This window comes from Simochromis diagramma, unplaced genomic scaffold (assembly GCF_900408965.1).
Source record: "Simochromis diagramma unplaced genomic scaffold, fSimDia1.1 OVJJ01000617.1, whole genome shotgun sequence".
Lineage (NCBI taxonomy): Eukaryota > Metazoa > Chordata > Actinopteri > Cichliformes > Cichlidae > Simochromis > Simochromis diagramma.
In genome coordinates, this window is record NW_024386953.1 from 1162905 (window position 1) to 1182490 (window position 19586).

General features: G+C 43.6%; 2 protein-coding genes across 2 annotated transcripts; one reads left to right on the forward strand and one right to left on the reverse strand.

Annotated features, from left to right (window-relative positions):
• Nucleotides 1-253: 253 nt before the first annotated feature.
• adoa (2-aminoethanethiol (cysteamine) dioxygenase a) lies at nucleotides 254-4618 on the forward strand. Its single transcript, XM_040038626.1, has 2 exons — nucleotides 254-589; nucleotides 2646-4618. The coding sequence occupies exons 1-2, from the start codon at nucleotides 254-256 to the stop codon at nucleotides 3099-3101; spliced, it is 792 nt and encodes a 263-aa protein (XP_039894560.1). The 3' UTR covers nucleotides 3102-4618.
• An 11003-nt stretch (nucleotides 4619-15621) lies between these two features.
• On the reverse strand, nucleotides 15622-19300 carry egr2b (early growth response 2b). The gene is made up of 2 exons (XM_040038628.1): nucleotides 18908-19300; nucleotides 15622-18550 (listed from the first exon to the last, which is right to left on the reverse strand). Exons 1-2 carry the CDS (start codon nucleotides 19071-19073, stop codon nucleotides 17376-17378), a joined length of 1341 nt encoding a protein of 446 aa, XP_039894562.1. The 5' UTR covers nucleotides 19074-19300; the 3' UTR covers nucleotides 15622-17375.
• Nucleotides 19301-19586: the final 286 nt, after the last annotated feature.

Genomic DNA, 19586 nt, shown 5'->3' on the forward strand with positions numbered 1-19586 from the left:
TTTGAGCGAGGATGAGGAGGCGACACCGCGGAGAATGAGTGGAGGGAGGCTCTGATCTGGGCTTTAAATCAGACATTTTCACTATGAATTGCGTTTGTTTGTTTGTTTGATAAAAGTCGCACTTTTTGAACTGGCCGAGCCTACAGTACATCTGCTCACACTGTAGGATTTATGTGGCACTTCAACAAAGGTGGTGGAAATCCTGGCAGAGAGACGCCGAGAAGTTCTTTGCTTTTGTAATTTTGGGGACAGCATGCCGCGAGACAACAAAACTCCTCTCATCCAGAAAATAGCAAAACAAGCCTATACGACGTTCAGAGGCTTGCAGTCGTCTGCCAACGGCGACGATAAAGTCGTTGAGGACAAACTTAATGGGCTAATCTCCTTAGTAACTGCCGTCAGGGCTTCCGACGTGAAAATTGCTCCTCGGAAAACCAACTCGAGCTCCGGGGCAGCGGAGCTCCAGAGCCCCCCGGTCACCTACATGCACATTTGCGAGACGGAGGTGTTCAGTATGGGTGTGTTCCTGCTGAGGAGCGGCGCGTCCATACCGCTTCACGATCACCCGGGGATGAACGGGATGCTCAAGGTTTTTACACCTCTGTGTTCAGCTAACGCCATTTAAGCTAACTAGTTGAAGCCTTCACTAGCTGGACGTGTGCGTAACATACAACAACTTTCCACTCGAACTCACGTAGGGTCAGCAGGCTAAATAATTACGGTTAGCCCACACCTTTAAATACTTGATGGGTGGAGTCATTTATGTCCTTTTTCCAACATGGATGCTGCGTTACACCGTTTGGTGCCTTTCTGATACAATTAGTTGTGGGCCTATTGTAAAGAAATGTTATTGGTGGCTGTGGTCACAGCATTTGTAACAAGGAACATAGAAATGGAAGTATTTTACTGACAGACAGAAATACATCTGGTGCTGGAGCCAAAGCTCTTCCAGGTCAGACTTCAGATTTGGTGAGTGTGATCACCTATATACAAGCAGACGTTTTGCTCTTCTGCTGGTCTGGAGCATTCAGGTGTGCACTAACACACAAGTTCACCTCGTAGTCAGACCATGCAAAGCTCAGGTGTGAAAAACCCAAGAGCTCCATCTCAGATTGTGCAGGCCTCAGTTAATAAGTTACATGATACAGTTCATGTCAGTACAACTGGGAAAAAGTATGACTTTTTTGTATGATTGCCGGAGAACATGGCACTACAGATAAGTCGTGTGTGAATAAACCACAATGTCCTTTGGACAGACTAGTTAAAGTAGTGATGTCTGTTAGAATGCACAGTGCTACGTTCAGTGAAAACAAAACACAACACATCTGATTTTGCAGCCAGAGGACCTCGGTGCAACCAAAGCACAGCTAGAGCTATCTGTCTGATAGCTAAAGCTTGACCAAAATTGCGTCACACAGACACTGTAATAAATGATATTTTACACAGACTGTGTATCTACTGTATGCAGACATACATCGTGTGGAAGGAGAAAAATCATAATGTGTTACTTTAACATTCTGAGGTATTTGGTAGGAGACAAAAATCAGCATCTGCTGTACAAATCTACCAAATCAAATATTTGTGAATAAGGGAGCAGCCAAAAGTAGCTGTTGCTTGTTAAATAGTCAGTATGAAGATTGTTTTTAGTTTGGGTTTGTGGTTGTCTTCTACTAGAAGTGTCAGAGTGCACTAATTTGTTTGTTATAAACGCTTTTAAACCAAAAAAACCCAATTGCAAGTTGTTCAGCTCCTGTGCCTGCAAAACCAATGATCACCCCTCCACCACAGTTGGTATGAGGTGCTGATGTGGTGTCTTTGGTTTTCTCCAGTGTGGTGGTGTATCTTATAGCTAAACATCTCCATTTTGGTCTTATCTGTCCAAAGGATGTTGTTCCAGACATCGTGTGGTGTGTTCAGATGTGCTGACATTTTCATAATAGCGAGATGGGGCTTTCTCCTGGCAACTCTTAGAATTAGTCAATACTTGTTCAGTCTATTTCTAATTGTACTGTCATGAACTAGCATTTAGCATATTAACGCAGGCCTGTAGAAGCCGAGATGTTTCTCTTGGGATTTTTGCACTTTCTCTGAGGATTGCATCGTCTGATCTTGGAGTAAATTTAGTGGGACATCCACTCCCAGGAAGATTGTGTTATTAATGCACATCTGAATGCTCCAGACTAATATACTGCCAAACTGTCTGCATGTATAGAGGTGTGCACACGCAGGAGCACCTGGCTGCTACTGACCTTGTACCCTGTACCCATAGAAGCAGTAAGGACAAAAACACGGCTGGACACGGATCCATTCCAGCCAAAGTAATCAAAATAACTGAGTACATGTAAAAATGACCTAATACATGTAATTGATTACAATTAGCTGTCGCACCTGTAGAATATGAGCTCCTGTTCACACATGTGACTAAACAGTTATAATAGTTACATGAATAGTTATTTTAAACTGGTTGGATTCCCAGCATGGACCTGGCTTTTAAGTATAGTCCCCACATAGTTAAGGTCGGGGCTTTAGGAAGGCTATCCAGGAGCTGAATGTTCTTAACTTCTGGCTAAAGCTATTCGCATATCTCTTTGTCAGCAAGTAACTAGTTTCCATTCTTGCTATCTTTTTCCTGTCCTGTGGTCCAGGTTCTCTATGGAAAGGTGAACGTCCGCTGCTTTGACAAGCTGGAGCAAAACCTGGCTGTAACCACAGTCCCACCCGTATTTGACCCCCCGGTACCCCCACTGCAGATGACCTCCGTGTGGCGTGCCGTGCTCCGCTCAGTGGTTGAGTACTCAGAGAACAGCGGGCCATGTCTCCTCACTCCTGTGCGGGATAACCTTCACCAGATCTACGCAGTCGATGGGCCCGCCGCCTTCCTGGACATCCTGGCTCCTCCGTACAATTCAGATGATGGGCGAGACTGTCACTATTACAAAGTCCTGCAAAGTGCACTGGAAGATGAAACCGATGCAAAAGGTCACCAGGAACAGCAGGGAGAGAAGGGGAAGGAAGAGGAGGTGTGGCTCTTAGAAATCCCTCAGCCGGAGGATTTCTGGTGTGGTGGGGAATCATACCCAGGGCCTGCAGTCTCTGTGTAATAGAAGCCTGTGCTCGAAAGCAAACACACTACAAAGCATTACAGACTTGTTTGTTCTGCCATCTTCCAGAAGGAAAACCAAAAATTGAGTCATAATCACCTGGAAGTTACCTGGACTGACTGCCTTGCTCTTGGTTAAGGATAATATATTAGTGCAGAGGTATACACAGGCTTAAACTGACTTAAAGCCCTCCTGGAATCAGGACAACTGAACAGCCTTCCACAAATATCCCTGTGATCCCGGGGAATTCTCATTCCTAATATGGTGTTTTCCTTCAGATCATTATGTGGCCGTGTACACTGATGAATGTTATTAGCAACACTTTGTGAATGGTGGGGTATCATTAGGATCTCTGCTGTGCTGCTTGTTGTTGGTCTCTGCTGCAGAGAGCCTCCACATTGCCAAAGCCTGCAGCTCTCCTGTCTGCCTTATATGTGAATAATGAATGTACACTTATGAAGAAGGCCATGTACCCACTCACTGCACACATTATATTTACGCTTTCTTTTTATTCTTTTCACTTATCCATGACATGCTTCCTAAACAGGTTTGGTCAGTTATTAGAGGAAAGAAAAAAGCAGTTTTTACAAAGATGGCTATGGCTAAGTGCTGGAAATGGAAGATGTATTGGATAACTTTAATATTTTAACCATTTTCACTGTCTTTGACGTGTATCCTGCGTATGTCACCTGAGCTTATGCCTGGAATTTCCTGCGGCCTACATTTGACTCCACACACATTTGTGTCAGTATGACCGTGATGCTGTTACTTTGATGATGAATGTATGTGGAGCAATAAAACAGATGAAGATGCTCACAAATAAAAAATGTCTTTTATCGTTAATAGAGTTTAAAATCTGACGAAAGTTACTATATTTTGGGAGGAGGGTGGGTGCTGAGTTACTCAGCAGAAACCTGCCTGGCCCTGTCAGTGACCTGCACCACTGACAGTCAGTGTAGTCTGCAGTGCTGATCCTGAGTGAAAGTGCTGTCAGCTGTTGGGCTGTTTTGACCCAATCAACATATTGTATTTTTCCAGAATGCCTGCAGAAACTCGTACTGTCCTGGGTCAGTGACCAGGTGTTTTGAGTTTTTGTATCATTATTGAACTTTGATTTTGTCTTTGTTTATCTTTTCTAGTTTTTGGTTTCTGTTTCTGTGTTCCATGGTTGCTGTTCCCTCCTAGTCAAGTCATGTTTCCTGTTTTACTTTGAAAGTCTGTGTCCTATCTAAATGTATTGAGTTTTGCTTCCTGTCTCGTCTTGTCAATCACTCCCAGCTGTGTCCTCCTTCTGTGTCTCATTCCCTCATTATCCCTCTGTGTATTTAAGCCTTGTGTTTGCCTCTGTTAGTTGCTGGTTTTCCTGTGTGATCTCCCTCCTTCGCCTTATGGTTTCCCGCCGTGTCTCCCTGCGTCTCTGGTTTTGGCTTCAGGTTTGTTTTGTTAGTTTTATTCTTGCCTTGCTGTTTCTGTTTGTTTTCTCCTACCTCTTAAAATAAAGCTCACTCGCATCAAAAGTTGCTTCTTGGGTCCTACTTCCAACCTCCACTCGTCTGCCACTGCGGGCGTGACACGTAAAGTATTTTGCAATATTCACAAGCCACTCCTGATTTTTCTTATTCTGCTAGGGAAAGTAGAAGCATATGGAAAATAAATAGAAATACAGTGTATAAACAAAAATAATCGCCTTTATTCTTCATCATGGTCTGAACTCTTCTAGCGAAGCTTTCTAGTAATTTCTTTGAGTAGTCTTCAGGAATAGTTCTCCAGCAGGAGGGACTATGCGCTTACCTGCTGCTCTCTGGCAGGTAGCTCCATGCCCTCCTGGGTTTTAATTGCACCTTAGAACACACATGCATCAACACTACAATGAGCGGGTGGAGGGAGGTTTGGAGTCTTCTCTCACCCCCGTTCTCTGCGGCCTGCTGGAGCGGGGGGGCTAGGAGGAGTTGGCCGTCCGACTGCGGTCTGGAGTGTGGGGCCTCCCTGCTGCTGCGGAGTCGGGGCGGTCTGCTTCTCCCCACCGCAGGGAAAAGGGTAACACCACCTGGGTCTGGGTGCAGTTCCCCCCTCCAGGGGCAAGGGTACCTAGACCCGGTTCGTAGAGTACGCTTGGGGAGTGTGATCGTGTGTACAGCGTCTCTTTATGTCTGTCTCCACGTTGGTTGAGTGTGGCGTAAGTGCATATGAGAGCATGAGGGTGGGAATGGATGTTTGTGTCTGTGTGTGCCTGTATGTCTGTGTCTATATGTCAGGTTGGGTATCAGACGCCACCTCTCTGGGGACATCTCAGGCCCTCCAAGGTTTGGAGGCCTATCTCCACCCACCACCACTTCCCCCGTCAGTGGCGGACTCCCTCAGGTGTCGGTGCGTTGGTGGTTCTTTGTGTCTGGGGGTGGGCGTCCGGGTACCCACCGGCTCACTCCTTGGCGGCCGCTTATCGGGGCCTGGAGCCTGGGGCTCGCTCGGGCCACCTCGGAGGTGGGGTGCCCCCGGCCTCTCGGCCTGGGGCTCGGTCACTCAGGCACAGCTGGCTGCCGGCGAAGCTCACGGGCGCGTCACTGCAACTCCCCCTAGCTTCTGCTCCGCAGCTGCTGAGTGAGCCCTCATCTGGGACTCTCCTCAGCTCTTACTGGGACAGTGGCGCGGCTGCCCCTCTGTTGGTCTTCCTTGGTCTCTTGTGTTCTGGGGGCCTCTGGATGGCTGGAGTTTTGATCTCCTCCATACCTGCTTCATAGCCTGGAGGACGGGGCTGTGGCCCCCCCACACCCTCTAGCAGATCGTTACATGGAGAAACCTTTGGAATGCAAGCATGCTGATCCACACAGGTGTACACACAGGTATTCACAGACGCGGACTACAGCTTTCTTGGCTGCTGCCTCAAAGCACATTGTGCGCTGTCTATCTTGCGTGCTGCACAATATCGTTTATTTAGTATCTACTGATATCTACTGCTAGCTAGTTTATTGTGATGGTGCCGTTTTTTTATTTTATTATGTTGCTCTTCGTTGTTTGCTTTCTCTTCTGTTTTTTTTTTGTTTTTGTTTGTTTGTTTTTTCTCCATACAGGTGTTGTTGTTGTTGTCGTTGTCGTCGTCTTTCTTCCCCCCCTTCTCACCGTCTCTTCTCCCCTTTGGTTTTCTTTCTCTCCCTCTCTTTCTTTCATTCTTTCTCCCTGTCCTATCCCCCAGTCATGTCTGTCCCGTTTGTAGCAACTGAAAATAAAATAAATTCATAATTATAATAAAGGTCAATCCAATGGACCAATATGGCAAGGCCATGATGATCCACTTGGTAAAATAAATCCGCTTGGCATCTTTCTTGGCCTTAAGACAACAATTCTGATGGGGACAAAAAAAAAGGAATAGTTCTCCAGACTCTTTGAAGGATATTTTTTCTTTGGATGCCTTTTTGCTCTCTGTCATCCCATGATTCTGAGGTTCAATTATGTCGCACAAAATCATAACAACAGTTGCCTAACGGTGCTTAAATTGTAAGTTAAAGACCTACAATAAGAGAAAACAGTAAAAATGAGCGATGAGATGACCCTGTGTTGGGAACAGTGGGAGATAAAACACCATTTTTGTTTCCCTTTTTGTTCTTCGTGTCAGCCAACCTTACACTGAGAGCACTACACAGATTCTACATTCCAGCAATATCCACAAATATTATAGACATATAATAATAATAATAATAATAAACACCAATAAATAGAATGTTTCTATATTTTAATATAAAGTTACAAATTTAAAAGTCCACTATAGACAACCTTTCGATAAAGGTGCATGGTGAACAGTGCACAGTGTGCATTAGACTGTGGAACAGTGAGAAATGCTGACAGTAATGTTAAAGTCTCTACACCCACCCACTGGCGTCAGCGAGTCGCGTGCCCTGTGGGAGGAATGATCTCCTTGGTCTGTCCGTGGAGCAGGAAACCAACTGCAGGCTGTTAGTGATGCTGCTCCGCTTACTGCCCGCTGGTCTGTTAGGCTCGTCAGCGCTATGCAAACAGAGGAGGCTGCCTTCCTCACCATTCTGTCCAGATTCAAAGTGTCCCTCTTCTCTATGCAGCCCCTGAAGTCCATCACTAACTCTGGTTTTGTTGGTGTTAAAATGCAAAGTAGTTGGACTTAGAGCGTTCAAGAAAATCTTGGATCAGTGTCTTGTACTCCTCGTCGTACTCCTGGAGCTGACAGTAACAGTAATATAGTGTGCAGATTCCCAAAAGGAGGGCCTGATACAATCTAGTGATGGCTAAAGGTTACTTTGTGTCTAATAAACGATCACGTTTTTTTTTTTGCTATAGTCAGCAGCTTCACTGACGTAATCTGATCACAAAGTAGTGGAATATTTCTCTGTGCACTTAGAGCACAAGAGCCCCATTGTGTAAACTAAAAAGCTTTGTCCTTAATTACTATTAACATAAATATTAAAACATAACAGAGCAAACAAAAGTTTCTAAAAGACTAAAACAGAGACGAGCCTCTAAAGAAGATGTTACTGTAAAACTAGTCCCCTGTGATCGGAGATACATCCATGTTATAAATAAAAAGATGAACTGGTTTATCGATAGTAACTGAAACACATTCAACAGAAACTTTAACAACTCGACAACTTGTAAGGATGAAACAGTTAACCGATTAACAGTGTCACCTAGCCACTGTCAAGTTATATCTCAGAAAACAGATACAGCATCTCCCATGAGGAGGCTTTAGAAGCGACTGGAGATTAAAAGAGGAAAAGAATAGTTTGTATTGGCATCTCTGACTTATAAATTGTTTATTGAGCAGTTGTTTCCTTTTTTGGTTAAAGTTGATTGAAGGAAGTGTTCAGAAAGAAGCCAACAAGTATGACTAATGTTGTTATGACTCTGAATCTAAAACCCAAATAAGGAAAGGGATCGAACTGTTGTTCACATCACTCTTGGATTAGTGTGAAGTTTTGTAAACTGTTGAAGAAGAATCAAATGATGTGTTTCAGTTTAATCTGAATATATTATACTTTTATAAGCAGTTTTTAAAGCAAAGCCTTTTATTTGGAAATACAGGAGCACACTTCACCAAAATAAAAAAAGAATAATGGTTTTATGCATTTTAGTATATTAATATATATTTTTTATCATATTTTTATATGTCATAATAGTGGGTGAAAAATTCACACTGCATCTCACTTGTTACCTTCCTGCTGCTTTTTCCACATCTCACAAACACTTTGTTTAATGTCAAAGGAGATTACCAACTGCCAGGGAAAAATCGCTACTGAGGGTTTGAACTGTGACTGTGATTGTTGGAGTCACTATCAGAGGCTCAGATAGGCCAGCAACTTATCAGCCATACGCCCTGAAAATGCCGAAACCATTTTGGCAGCAATAAAATAAAATAAAATAGTAGCTGCCTGTAAAAAGTTTCCTGTAAAAATGTCTTGAATGATTTTTACATAGTCTGCTGCACCATTAGGCACCTGCAAACACATGTGGATAATTATTGAAATTTTGTGCTTGATCTACTTTTAGAAAAAATAATAATTAAAAATATTACATAGATATTTCATTTAATGTTTTCATTAATATTTTAATTGGTTGTGATTCTGAGGTTATGTCTGTGAAGGTTCTCATCCAGGTCATCGTAGTCTAAGGAGCTTGGAAAGAAAAGCATCTGAACTTCTTTAAGTTGCTTGAAGACGTTTCACCTCTCATCCGAGAAGCTTCTTCAGTTCTAAGGTCAAATGGTGGACAGTCCCACATTTAAGCTCTGTGGGAGTGTCCCCCCCCCCACCGAAAGGGACATGGATCCCCTAATGATCGTCTACCTAATCACACGGGCCAAGGTGTGAAAACGGGTGTGGGTCACAATCAGCCAGGGTTTCAGGTGAGCTCACTGTGAAACCTGGCCCCACCCTATCATGTGATTTCCTGAGGTCAGAAGGCCCAGGATGTGAGTGGGATTTAAGGCATCTGGGAAGGATCTCAAAACTGGATTATAGATGGCAGACAGTTGGTGTCGTAAGCCCCGCCCTCTGTTCAAAGATGGTCGCTCACAGTGGACATAGATGCTTCTTTCACTCCTCTTTCAAACCATCTGTCCTCTCTGTCCAAAATGTGAACATTGGCATCCTTGAAAGAGTGACCTTTGACCTTTAGATGCAGATGGACTGCTGAGTCTTGTCCCGTGGAGGTGGCTCTTCTATGTTGTGCCATGTGTTTATGAAGTGGCTGTTTGGTCTCTCTGTAGAGGTCTGGGCATTCCTCGCTGCACTGTACAGCATACACCACGTTGTTAACATAGGGGATGACAATGTTGTTGCGTCGGTCCTTCTTTTCCTCCCTCGCTGGTGTCTGATCTTCTTTTCTGTGCCTCTTTGCTGACTTTATAAACGCCCATTTAGGATAGCCGCACGTTTTAAGAGCTTCCTTTACATGTGTGTGTTCCTTCTTTTTCCCTTCAGGCTTAGAGGGAACATGTTCTGCCCGGTGGTGTAGGGTTCTGATTACTCCAGGTTTGTGTTCCAGAGGGTGATGGGAGTCAAACAGGAGGTACTGGTCCGTGTGTGTGGGCTTCCGGTAAACTTCGATGTTGAGGTTGCCGTTCTCTTCAATGTGCACAGCGCAGTCCAGGAAAGGCAAACAGTCGTCCTTTGTGTCTTCCCTGGTGAACTTGATGTTTTTATCCACGGCGTTAATGTACGCAGTGAAGGATTCCACTTCTTGTGTCTTGATTTTGACCCAGGTGTCGTCTACATATCTGTACCAGTGGCTGGGTACTCTTCCTTTGAAAGAGCCAGGAGCCTTCCTTTCCACTTCCTCCATGTAAAGGTTGGCTACAATAGGTGACACGGGGGAGCCCATGGCACAGCCATGTTTTTGTCTGTAGAAACCCTCGTTGTATTTGAAGTATGTAGTGGTGAGGCAGAGGTCTAACAGTGTGCAGGTCTGATCGGGTGTGAAGTTGGTCCTGTCCTCCAAGGAGCTGTCTTCTTGTAGTCGTTTTCTGACAGTCTCCACGGCCTCCGTGGTGGGTATGCAAGTGAAGAGAGACTACATCAAAGGACACCATGGTTTCATCTGGATCCAGGGTAAGTTTCTGGACCTTGTCGGTGAAGTCGGTGGAGTTCTTGATGTGATGTGGGGTGTTCCCCACGAGAGGTGCTAGGATGCCAGCAAGGTGTTTGGAAATGTTGTAAGTGGCTGAGTTTATGCTACTGACTATGGGTCTGAGTGGGACAGCTTCTTTGTGGAGATTAGGAAGTCCGTAAATGCAGAGTATGGCATCACCTGGGTAAAGGCGGTGATATGTAAGGCGGTCAATGATTTTGTCCTTTTCAAAGTCTTGAAGGCAAGCTATAACTTTCTTTTTGTAGCTGCTTGTCTGGTCTCGTTTTAAGGCTTCGTAGGTATTGTTGTCACTGAGGAGTGTAGTGATCTTTGTGTGGTAACCCGTTTTGTTTAGAACCACGGTGCACCTTCCTTTGTCAGCTGGTAATATGGTGATGTTGTGATCTTTGCTCAGGAAGCGACGGCCTTCTTTTTCTTGTACTGTGAGGTTAGACGGAGGGACTGGAGAGGGTGGCTGAAACTTTCATCCAGATTTGCTCTGCTTCTGTTTGTGATATTTTATCAGTCCGTATGGCTGTTTCTGTGGCTGTGATGAGGTCCACTATGGACAGCTGTTGAGGAGAAATGGCAAAATTGAGCCCTTTGGCTAATACTTTCTTTTCAGGTTCAGTGAGAAAAGTTCTTCACCCGTTTTTCCTGACTGCCCTCAGGTGTGTGTTCTTCTCTGTGTTGTGTAGGTTCTGACTCCGTAGTAGAGCAGGGCGATATGGCCAAAAATATTTATTACAATATAGATTTGAAAATTTGCAATAACGATATAACTGACGATATAATTGACACCAGACAAAATACTTTACAACTCCACAACTTTAGTAGTGCAAAAAAAGCAAAAAAAACCAAATGTATTTTCACTTAAACAAGCAGCTGTTTTTTATGTGCATTAAAGTTATATAAACTTTAACAGTGTAAATGCAAATTCCTCGCTGACAGTTTAACCAAAAGGCATTTCCAGTGGAAACTGGCCGACATATCCTCAGCATAACCATGTATAACATCCACAACACTTAAAAAGAGGTTATACACACACAACACGGTAACATTATGTTGAAGCACAGTACGTATCACTCCGCGAGGCTCCGCCTACGATAGCCGTAATGCTCCAACAATCCATCAAGCGGTGCGGCTCCGTAGCTTAGCAAAGTCGTACTGAAACATTTGACAGATTTTCGAGCGCCGTGCACATAAAATCGTTTCGAGGTCAGTAAACACAACCAGAGTTCATACATAAGGCACACGGGATTATAAGGGGCTCTGTTGACTTTCAGAAAAATCAAAGGATTGATTTTAAGTGTGCCGTATTTTCCACAAACACGGTAATAACGACGGCCCGTTAGCATGCGCTACCAAAAATAGTGCTTTGTTGTGTATCTGACGGACGAAAGCTAAACCAGTTCCACACCAGTGACGCTGCAGCATTTTTACAAACCAGTTCTGGTTCATCTGTTTCATTCAACGATCCACTTTCACCCTTCTCATTCTCCATTGCTGCCATGCTTTTGCCGCCATGTGCGTATGAAAACAAAGGCACTGCGCATGCGCGTTTTACCCATATTCTATCGCGATATTTCATTTTCTTATCGTTGCCCAACATTGTACCGGTATTACCGTGAACGGTATGATGTGGCCCAGCCCTACTCCGTAGTGAATGTTTCTGAAACGTTCCTCTCAAAATGTACGACAATATGTCTGTGAAGGTTCTCAGTCATCCTGGTCATCATAGTCTAAGGAGCTTGGAAAGAAAAGTGTCTGGATTCGGAGGTAATGTTCCTGATGCAATAGAAAGCACTGACTGGTAAACAGCAAACTAAAGAGAGCCACTAGAATGGTTTAAGTTACTCCTGTTAATACAAATAATATGAACACAGAATTCCATGAATGAAATTAGACACCAGGAGCAAACAAGGAACAAAGAAAAGGAAGAAAATAACACAACAAAATGACAAAGAAAAAGGGAAGGACAGAATAACACATGAAAACAAATGTTGATAGAGATTACACTTCATTTATTCATTTGATCAATTATTAATTCATTTTTCGTAGAGTAAAATACCAGTTTGAAAGCTACTGCATGTGCTGATACAGTGACAGTACAGTGGTTTGCTCAATTGTTGACTGCAGAGGGTCACAGTTAAAAGTTACATTGACAGATTTTTTTAAATGCGAGATTAAGAAGCAGACTAATGATCAGTAGGCAGCAGCTCATGCCAAGAAAGAGGAGGTGGAAAGGTGAGCAGACATGGAGTAGAGATAGTGAAGATGAGCTGAAATACTTGGGCTCAACCATCCAAAGCAATGGGCAGTGAACATGAGAGCTGAAGAGGAGAGTGCAGACAGGGTGGTGTGGGTGGAGATTAGTTTCAGGGGTAATTTGTAACAAAAGAAAGCAGCAAGAAGGAAAGGGAAGATTTACAAGATAGCAGTGAGACCTGCTATGATGCATGGTGTGGAGACGGTGGCAGCGTTGATGATTTTCACAGCAACTGACCAAGATGGAAAGACTGAGACAATCTGAGAAAATCCCGAATCAAACAGCTCCCTTTGAGCAAAAATCTTCCTTCCCACTTTTAAAAAGAAGAAACTGCCAGTAAAGGCAAACTCATGGAAAGGCAATCATCCTCTGTGACCTGGTGACGGAAGAAAGACTGGACAAAAACCACACTGTAGAGGAGAGATTAGTAATAATTCATGATGTGTAATCACACGGTCAGTGAGGAAGAAACACCCAGTGCATCATGGGGAGCTCCCAGCAGCCTCCACCCACTGCAGCTTAATTAAGGGACCATTCAGAGTCACCTGATCCTGCCACGACTATGTGCTTTATCAAAAAGGCTGGCTTCACTCATTCAATCCCAAATCCAACTTAAAATCATCCAACTCACATACAAGGCCTTGAATAATCAGGCCCCATCCCATCCAAAAAGCCTTGTAGTACTTATCAATAGAGCACTTTGCCCTCTGACTGCTGGTTTCCTTGGGGTTCTTACAGTAGTTAAAAGTTGAATGGGAGGCAGAGCCTTCAGTTTTCAGGCCCCTCTTTGGTGGAACGAGCTTTCAGACAGACACACTCTCTACTTTTAAGATTAGGGTTAAAACTTTCCTTTTTGATAGTTAGGACTGGATCAGGTGACATGGATCGCCTCCCTTATTTACGGTGCAAAAGACCTAAACTTCTCCCATGATGCCCTGAGTGTTTCTTCTTCACTCAGTTTTTTCATTTAATATGTGTTTATCCACCACTCTGCATTTAATCATTTCTTCTGCAGTGCGTCTTTATCCCACCTTCCTACCCTCACCCCCAATCAGTCGTGAGAGATGGCCCCGCCTCCTCCCTCAACCTGGTTCTGCTGGAGGCTTTTTCCTGTTAAAAGGAAGTTTTTTCTTCCCACTCTCACCAAGTGCTTTTTCAGGCGGTTGTCTGTTTGTTGGGGTTTTCTTTGTATTATTAGGGTCTTTACCTTAAAATATAAAGTGCCTTGAGGCGACTGATGTTGTGATTTGGGACTATAAATAAAATAATAATATAAATTAAAAAAAAATTGAACTGAACTGTTGTAATGAAGCTAGAGTGGGCGTGAACGTTCAAACATCTTCCACTTCAGTTTAGTTTTATTCATATAGTAACAGTTCAGATCAATGTTTTTTATACTGTAGAGTGAAGATAGGACAATATTATATAGAGAGCCTGATCAGCTGATCACCTGTGGCAAACACTTGGTGATTGCAGGAAGCAAGAACTCCCTTTTAACAGAAATAGGCCTTTGTCTGAACTAATATCAATTAGGATGGTGATGGTGGTTGCCTAACGAATTTGTAAAAGTCACTGCGAGCTAATGGTCACACTACTATACTGACCCATGTAGCATATCTGCATTTCATGTTGGCTAACATTATATCATAACACAGCAAACTGAATTTACTATAAATAAACCCATAATTATTCTTTTCCTTACATTTCCAAGTAGAAGAACTCAAGACTTGAAATATTACTTTTGGCTCTCAGCTTTTGCAGACTTCGGTTTTTAACTCAAGGTTTCTGGGTTTCTCCTCTAAGAGTGAATCTCAAAAATAATCACAGTACTGTTAGCTTTCATTCATGTAAGTATTTGGCTACATACAGCAAAGGAATGTGGATATGCAACCCATGCAGATGTGTTTGCATGCAGACATGCAACAGATAAATAAACAACAGTTAAATGTTGACTGCTTGCACAGAAACGCTCACCACAAAAGAGAAAAGGATGAAAAACACCAACGATCAAAAACGCAGTAAGGTCCAAGAATAGCACAAACAGCAGCCCGAAAACCGGTTGTTCCACATATTTTTGACGCTGCCCCCTACAGACAGACAGCTAAAGCATACTGTTTGCAAGGCTGTGCGTGTGTCTGTATGCCAGAAAGTGTTTGTCCGTATCACTTTCTCGCATACAACTTTACTGCCAAAGTAGAATCTGCAATCGGGTTTTAGTAAAGTCACTTTATATCCTTTATTTATCTGCGTAAAATGTGTCATTAAAAATGTTTTTTTCGAGGCAGATCTAAAGAAGAGCGCAGCAGTAATGGCAACAAATTTAACATCACAGTTTTATCAGGATAAGTGGCCAGAACGGACTCGGGTAAAAGAGACACTTTCAAAAACAGGTCATTTCTTTATTTCGTCTCAATTCCTGTTGACTACGCTCTATTTATCAAAAAAGAGAAAAAGAAAATGTAAAACAAATATAGAACACTAAGAAATATCGAAATCACATTTTGCCAGCCGATCGTCTCAGACTGAAAACAAAGAAAGAAAAACGTAGAAGCAGGACAAATTGGACAACCCAGTCTCAGGTTAACTTACGTTCAGCTTTACACAGAAACAGAAAGGACGGTGTGCAGCTGCGGTCTGCTTTTCTGCTTTTACTTCATATTTTTCTCATTTTTCTGGAATTTCAAGGCAGTCAGGCAGGGGTTGGACATAGTTGCATTTTTGTCATTAGTAAACAGTATTTTTATGGAATGTGTACAAAATTATTTCGTGAATATAGTCTTAAAATTGTAGTTTTGAGAAAACAGTGCAAAGTTTTAAACAATATCTGAACATGTGTAACATTAAAATGACTCTTTAGAAGAATTTCACGGTTTTCATGAAATCGTATATTTTCATTAATAGAAGATTCTTTATTGCCAAGGAAATCCCTTTACTTTGAGAGAAATCGAGTCTATATGCCATCTGAGAGGAACGAGAAACCCGAATAAAATTGTGTTTTCTCTCACTACTTCTCAAAGGCACAGCAAACATCAGTTTTTCCTTAATACGACCAAAATTCTGACGAATTTAGTACTCTACATCGCTACATACTGTTTATGATGTGTAATACACACTAAAAAGCCTCAAGTAAAACAGCCATAAATAATTCGGCTCCACCACAAGTGAAAAGAACCACATCCGGGTGTTTATTCATATACAGACATTTGGTAAATGGAAAGGAAACAGGTGACCGCCGTTTTCCCATTGCTGAGAGGCGTTTGCTTCTGATTCACAACAGATAATAATAATAAAAAACACGCACACACACGGAAAAATAAACATTTGAAGATAAATAGGAGACCCATTAAAAAAATATTTATTAAAGTTTGTAAAAGTAACAGTTTGAAGGAGCAAATTAAACACAATTTACTTTATATACCAAAGCTTTTTATTATTATTATTATTATTATTATTATTATTATTATTACTATTTTTCTAGAAATGCTGGTGAATAGGAATTCCACACTGATCAATAGACCTGAAGTCGATTAGTCTCCGTGATTCCAAAAATGGTTCTTTAGCTATTCAACTAACAAATAACCCCAGAGAGTGAACTTTAGGATTAAATGTCTTTGTTGCAGCACTTGTAAAATGATTTCTTTTCATGATTTGTGTGGAAGTATCGTTCGTCTTTGTTGTTGCCTCTCATAAACATATATTTCCTCTTAGATCTAGTTCATTTTTAAAGTAACGAACCGCATCAAAGTGGTGTGAGATATAGATGTTGTGCGCTTCGCATGTTTTGTCTAAACTTCTAAAGTTTGCGCAAATGCTTTATTCCACCTTCGCTGCGTCAAAGCACGGACTTGTTCTGCTGCTGTCGGCGAGCGTAAAACAAATCATTTGCATATGATAGCCTGTTTGTAACCTGATGTGACACCTAAATAAAAACTGAGTGGGCAAAAGTCTGAGTCAGAGATGCCATTGGTGACGCAACGTGGGATTTACCCGTTAAAATTTCCAGCGTCAACAGATCTTTTTAGAATGCAAATAAAATGTATACCGTTCACTACTTTCAGCGCAGTGACCCGGTAGGTCTCATAAAAGCAGCTTTCGGGTGCTGCAGATTAGAGCAATGAACCAATCGGACTCTACCGGCTGTGTTTATCATTCTGATCCATTTAATAAGTCTCAAAACACACATCACAACAACAACAGCGACAACAACAACAAAATCAAATCAAATCAAAATGGTCAAGTCGCTATGAGTCAAACATTTACACTCCAACATGGTTTAAACATTAACCACAACTGCTGAACAAATGGAGTTACACGAGACAAAATGCGTACAAAAATAGAATGTCTTCCAACTTTACATATGAAAGGACAAATATACATTGCGATAGAAGCGTCCTTGAATCGGTATGTGTACAAAAAGACACACAGCAAGGCACTAAAGGGAAAATTAAGAGTTCCACAAACATGTTAAGATGAATTCATTGTCAATTTAATAACTTAAAATTGTTTAATTTCTTGGAAACGTTATTGCAGTTATTTCACATTCGCGCACAAAAGCTGGGCTCTTAGTTAAGTGTTGGCTAGATTTTATTTCATAAAGTCCCTTTCACATTACAAATGATCTATTAATTTTGTATGAATTGTATTGGCTTTTTTATTTGTATTTTCAATAGACTGTGCAGTCAAAGTGCATTCGTGTCAGTCTTTCACTCAGTTCTGCGGCAGGAATGGGAGAATGTGCGTATCTGCGCACCACTGCACAAAAGTTCTTGTTTATTCCCATCCTGGTGATTGGACCGCGGTCTTCAGTTCACAATAGCTGAAGAACTGTTCTGATGGTACCCTTCTTTTTTAGGTTTTCTTCTTAGTTTAGTTTTAGTTCACACTGCCTCGGTGACAGCAAAGCTTTCCACGGAAACCTACGAACAGATCCCGTTGGCTGCGCTGATGCCGCCTGATAACCGGTCCAGTCCGGAGCTGCTGGATGAGGAAGAGGAGGAAGAGGAGACAGTGGAGGACTTCCTCTCTTTCTGTCTCAGGTGAATTTTTGTATGTCTCTTTCTCTCGTCGCTCCGAGCAAACTTGCGGCCGCAGAAGTCGCAGGCGAACGGCTTCTCTCCCGTGTGCGTACGGATGTGAGTGGTGAGGTGGTCGCTGCGGCTGAAGTTACGCATGCAGATCCGACACTGGAAGGGCTTGTGTCCAGTGTGGATGCGGATGTGTCTGGTCAGTTCATCCGATCGCGAGAAACGCCGGTCGCAGCCCTCCGCTGGACAGGGGTACGGCCGCTCATGGATTGGTGTCTTGCTGGGTCTGTTCGGGTACTTTCTGGGTCGCAGGATTGGCCGCAGGGGCAGATTCTGTGGGCTGTACGCAGAGGGGAGCCGCGGCGCCCCTCCCTCGGAGGCACCACTACCCGGAGCCCCCAGAGTAAAGTTCCTGATAGTGTTCAGGGGGGTCAGAGGTGGAGGGACACGGAAGGTATCAAGAGGACAAGAGCCAAACGGTTTCCGATCCTGGATGCCTGCCGTGTGCATGTCCCGCTGGCAAGTCGGCTGGAAGAAGCCCGAATAGTCGGGGATGATGGGGAAAAGCCCTGGTGCGTCTGAGCTTCCGGGCTGCTTGGGTGACGAGTAGGAAGGTGGAGGGTAAGAGGCGATGGGGCAGGTAGAGGTGGACAAAAATGCAGAGGGGTCCTGGTATACCTCCCCACAGCCGGAGGTGGAGTAAGGAGGCGGGGGTGAGTACAAGTGGTGGTGGTGCTCTAGCTCTGCCTGGCTCTGAGCCGCCATGGTGCAACTCAAATTACCACTGGAGAAGTGATTGGGAGATCCTGAAGAAGCCGGGGAGGAGGACGCTGAAGAGCAGGGAGGAGGAGGAGGAGGAGGTGGCTGGGCCACGTTGAAGATCCCCGAGACGATGTTGATCACTCCCTCGGGGTTCCAGTTACCTGGATATTGAGAGTCGATGGAGAACTTCCCCATGTAGGTGAAGGTCTGGTTGCGATGGGCTGCAGGCTGCGAGAAGCTGCTGGAATATGAAGAGAGGTCCAAGGAGCGCTTTTCTGCACTCATGTCTGCGCCCATCAAGCCATCTGCGGGGGGAAACAAATCAGAAAGCATGATTCATTAACCTCTTCACACTAGACCGGAAAGTGGGCTTTAAGTGACAGAGAGCAGGTGCATCTGTGTTCCGTTACGCACGGACTGCGCTCCTACCATCCCAAACTTCTTAAGTACAGCACTCCAAAATTTAACAGAAATGTGTCCGTGTTATTCTTTCTTGCAGTCATTTGCGAAATGTTGAAAAAAAAGAAGTTTTTTATTGTTTTGTTTTTGGATGTTGGATGTATAAAATGTTTCACACACACACACACACACACACACACACACACACACACACACACACACACACACACACACACACACACACACACACTCTGTTTTCTTACCTGCTGCCACATTAATCTGGTCGTAATGCGCGCCCAAGTCGTTGTTGGGGAAGATCGCCACAGAGGTCGGCAAACTGGTAGCAATGTCATCCATGGAGTAGACGCTCTCGGCATGCGCGAACCCTCCGAGATTCACCGGCACTTTCTCCAGAGTTTTAGCCGTCATTGTAGAAGGATCGAAGTTAGCGCGTCTCCTTGCCCTCTGTCCTGTTCTTTCTGTTCTTTACCTCAAAGCTTATCACAAATAGGGGATATGTAACCCAGCCACGCAGGGGGTCACCACTGCATGTCTCTGTCAGTCAGCGTGTGTTAAAGGATGAGCTCCGTGTTCTGGTGCGCTTCATATGCTCTGATGATCGAGTTAAAAGGGTGTAAAGTAACGGGAACGGGGGCCCTGACACTAGTATGTATATATGGGGAACCTTTTCAAAACGTCATTAACCAAATATGGAAGTGGGAGGGGTAGTCGAAGAAGAACGAAGAAGCTGATTGGCCGGAAGGCTCCATGACGCTTTCAAAGGGAATCTCTTGTCAATGGAGAGCCCGTTGCTCCAGGATAGATAAGACCGACTTTTTCCACCTGCTGCAAAATTGCAACAACCTGCGCAGAACCTGACAGCAAGAGCACACAATAAAAAGCGCATGCAGCCCTCACTGATGCACCTGTCTTATCATCGTT

Bases quoted from the DNA above. Each gene is read 5' to 3' on its own strand.
- adoa (XM_040038626.1), top strand. From the start codon at position 254: ATGCCGCGAGACAACAAAACTCCTCTCATCCAGAAAATAGCAAAACAA. The intron at 590-2,645 runs GTTTTTACACCT...CCTGTGGTCCAG, and splicing joins GGATGAACGGGATGCTCAAG to GTTCTCTATGGAAAGGTGAA.
- egr2b (XM_040038628.1), bottom strand. From the start codon at position 19,073: ATGACGGCTAAAACTCTGGAGAAAGTGCCGGTGAATCTCGGAGGGTTC. The intron at 18,551-18,907 runs GTAAGAAAACAG...TTCCCCCCGCAG, and splicing joins CCAGATTAATGTGGCAGCAG to ATGGCTTGATGGGCGCAGAC.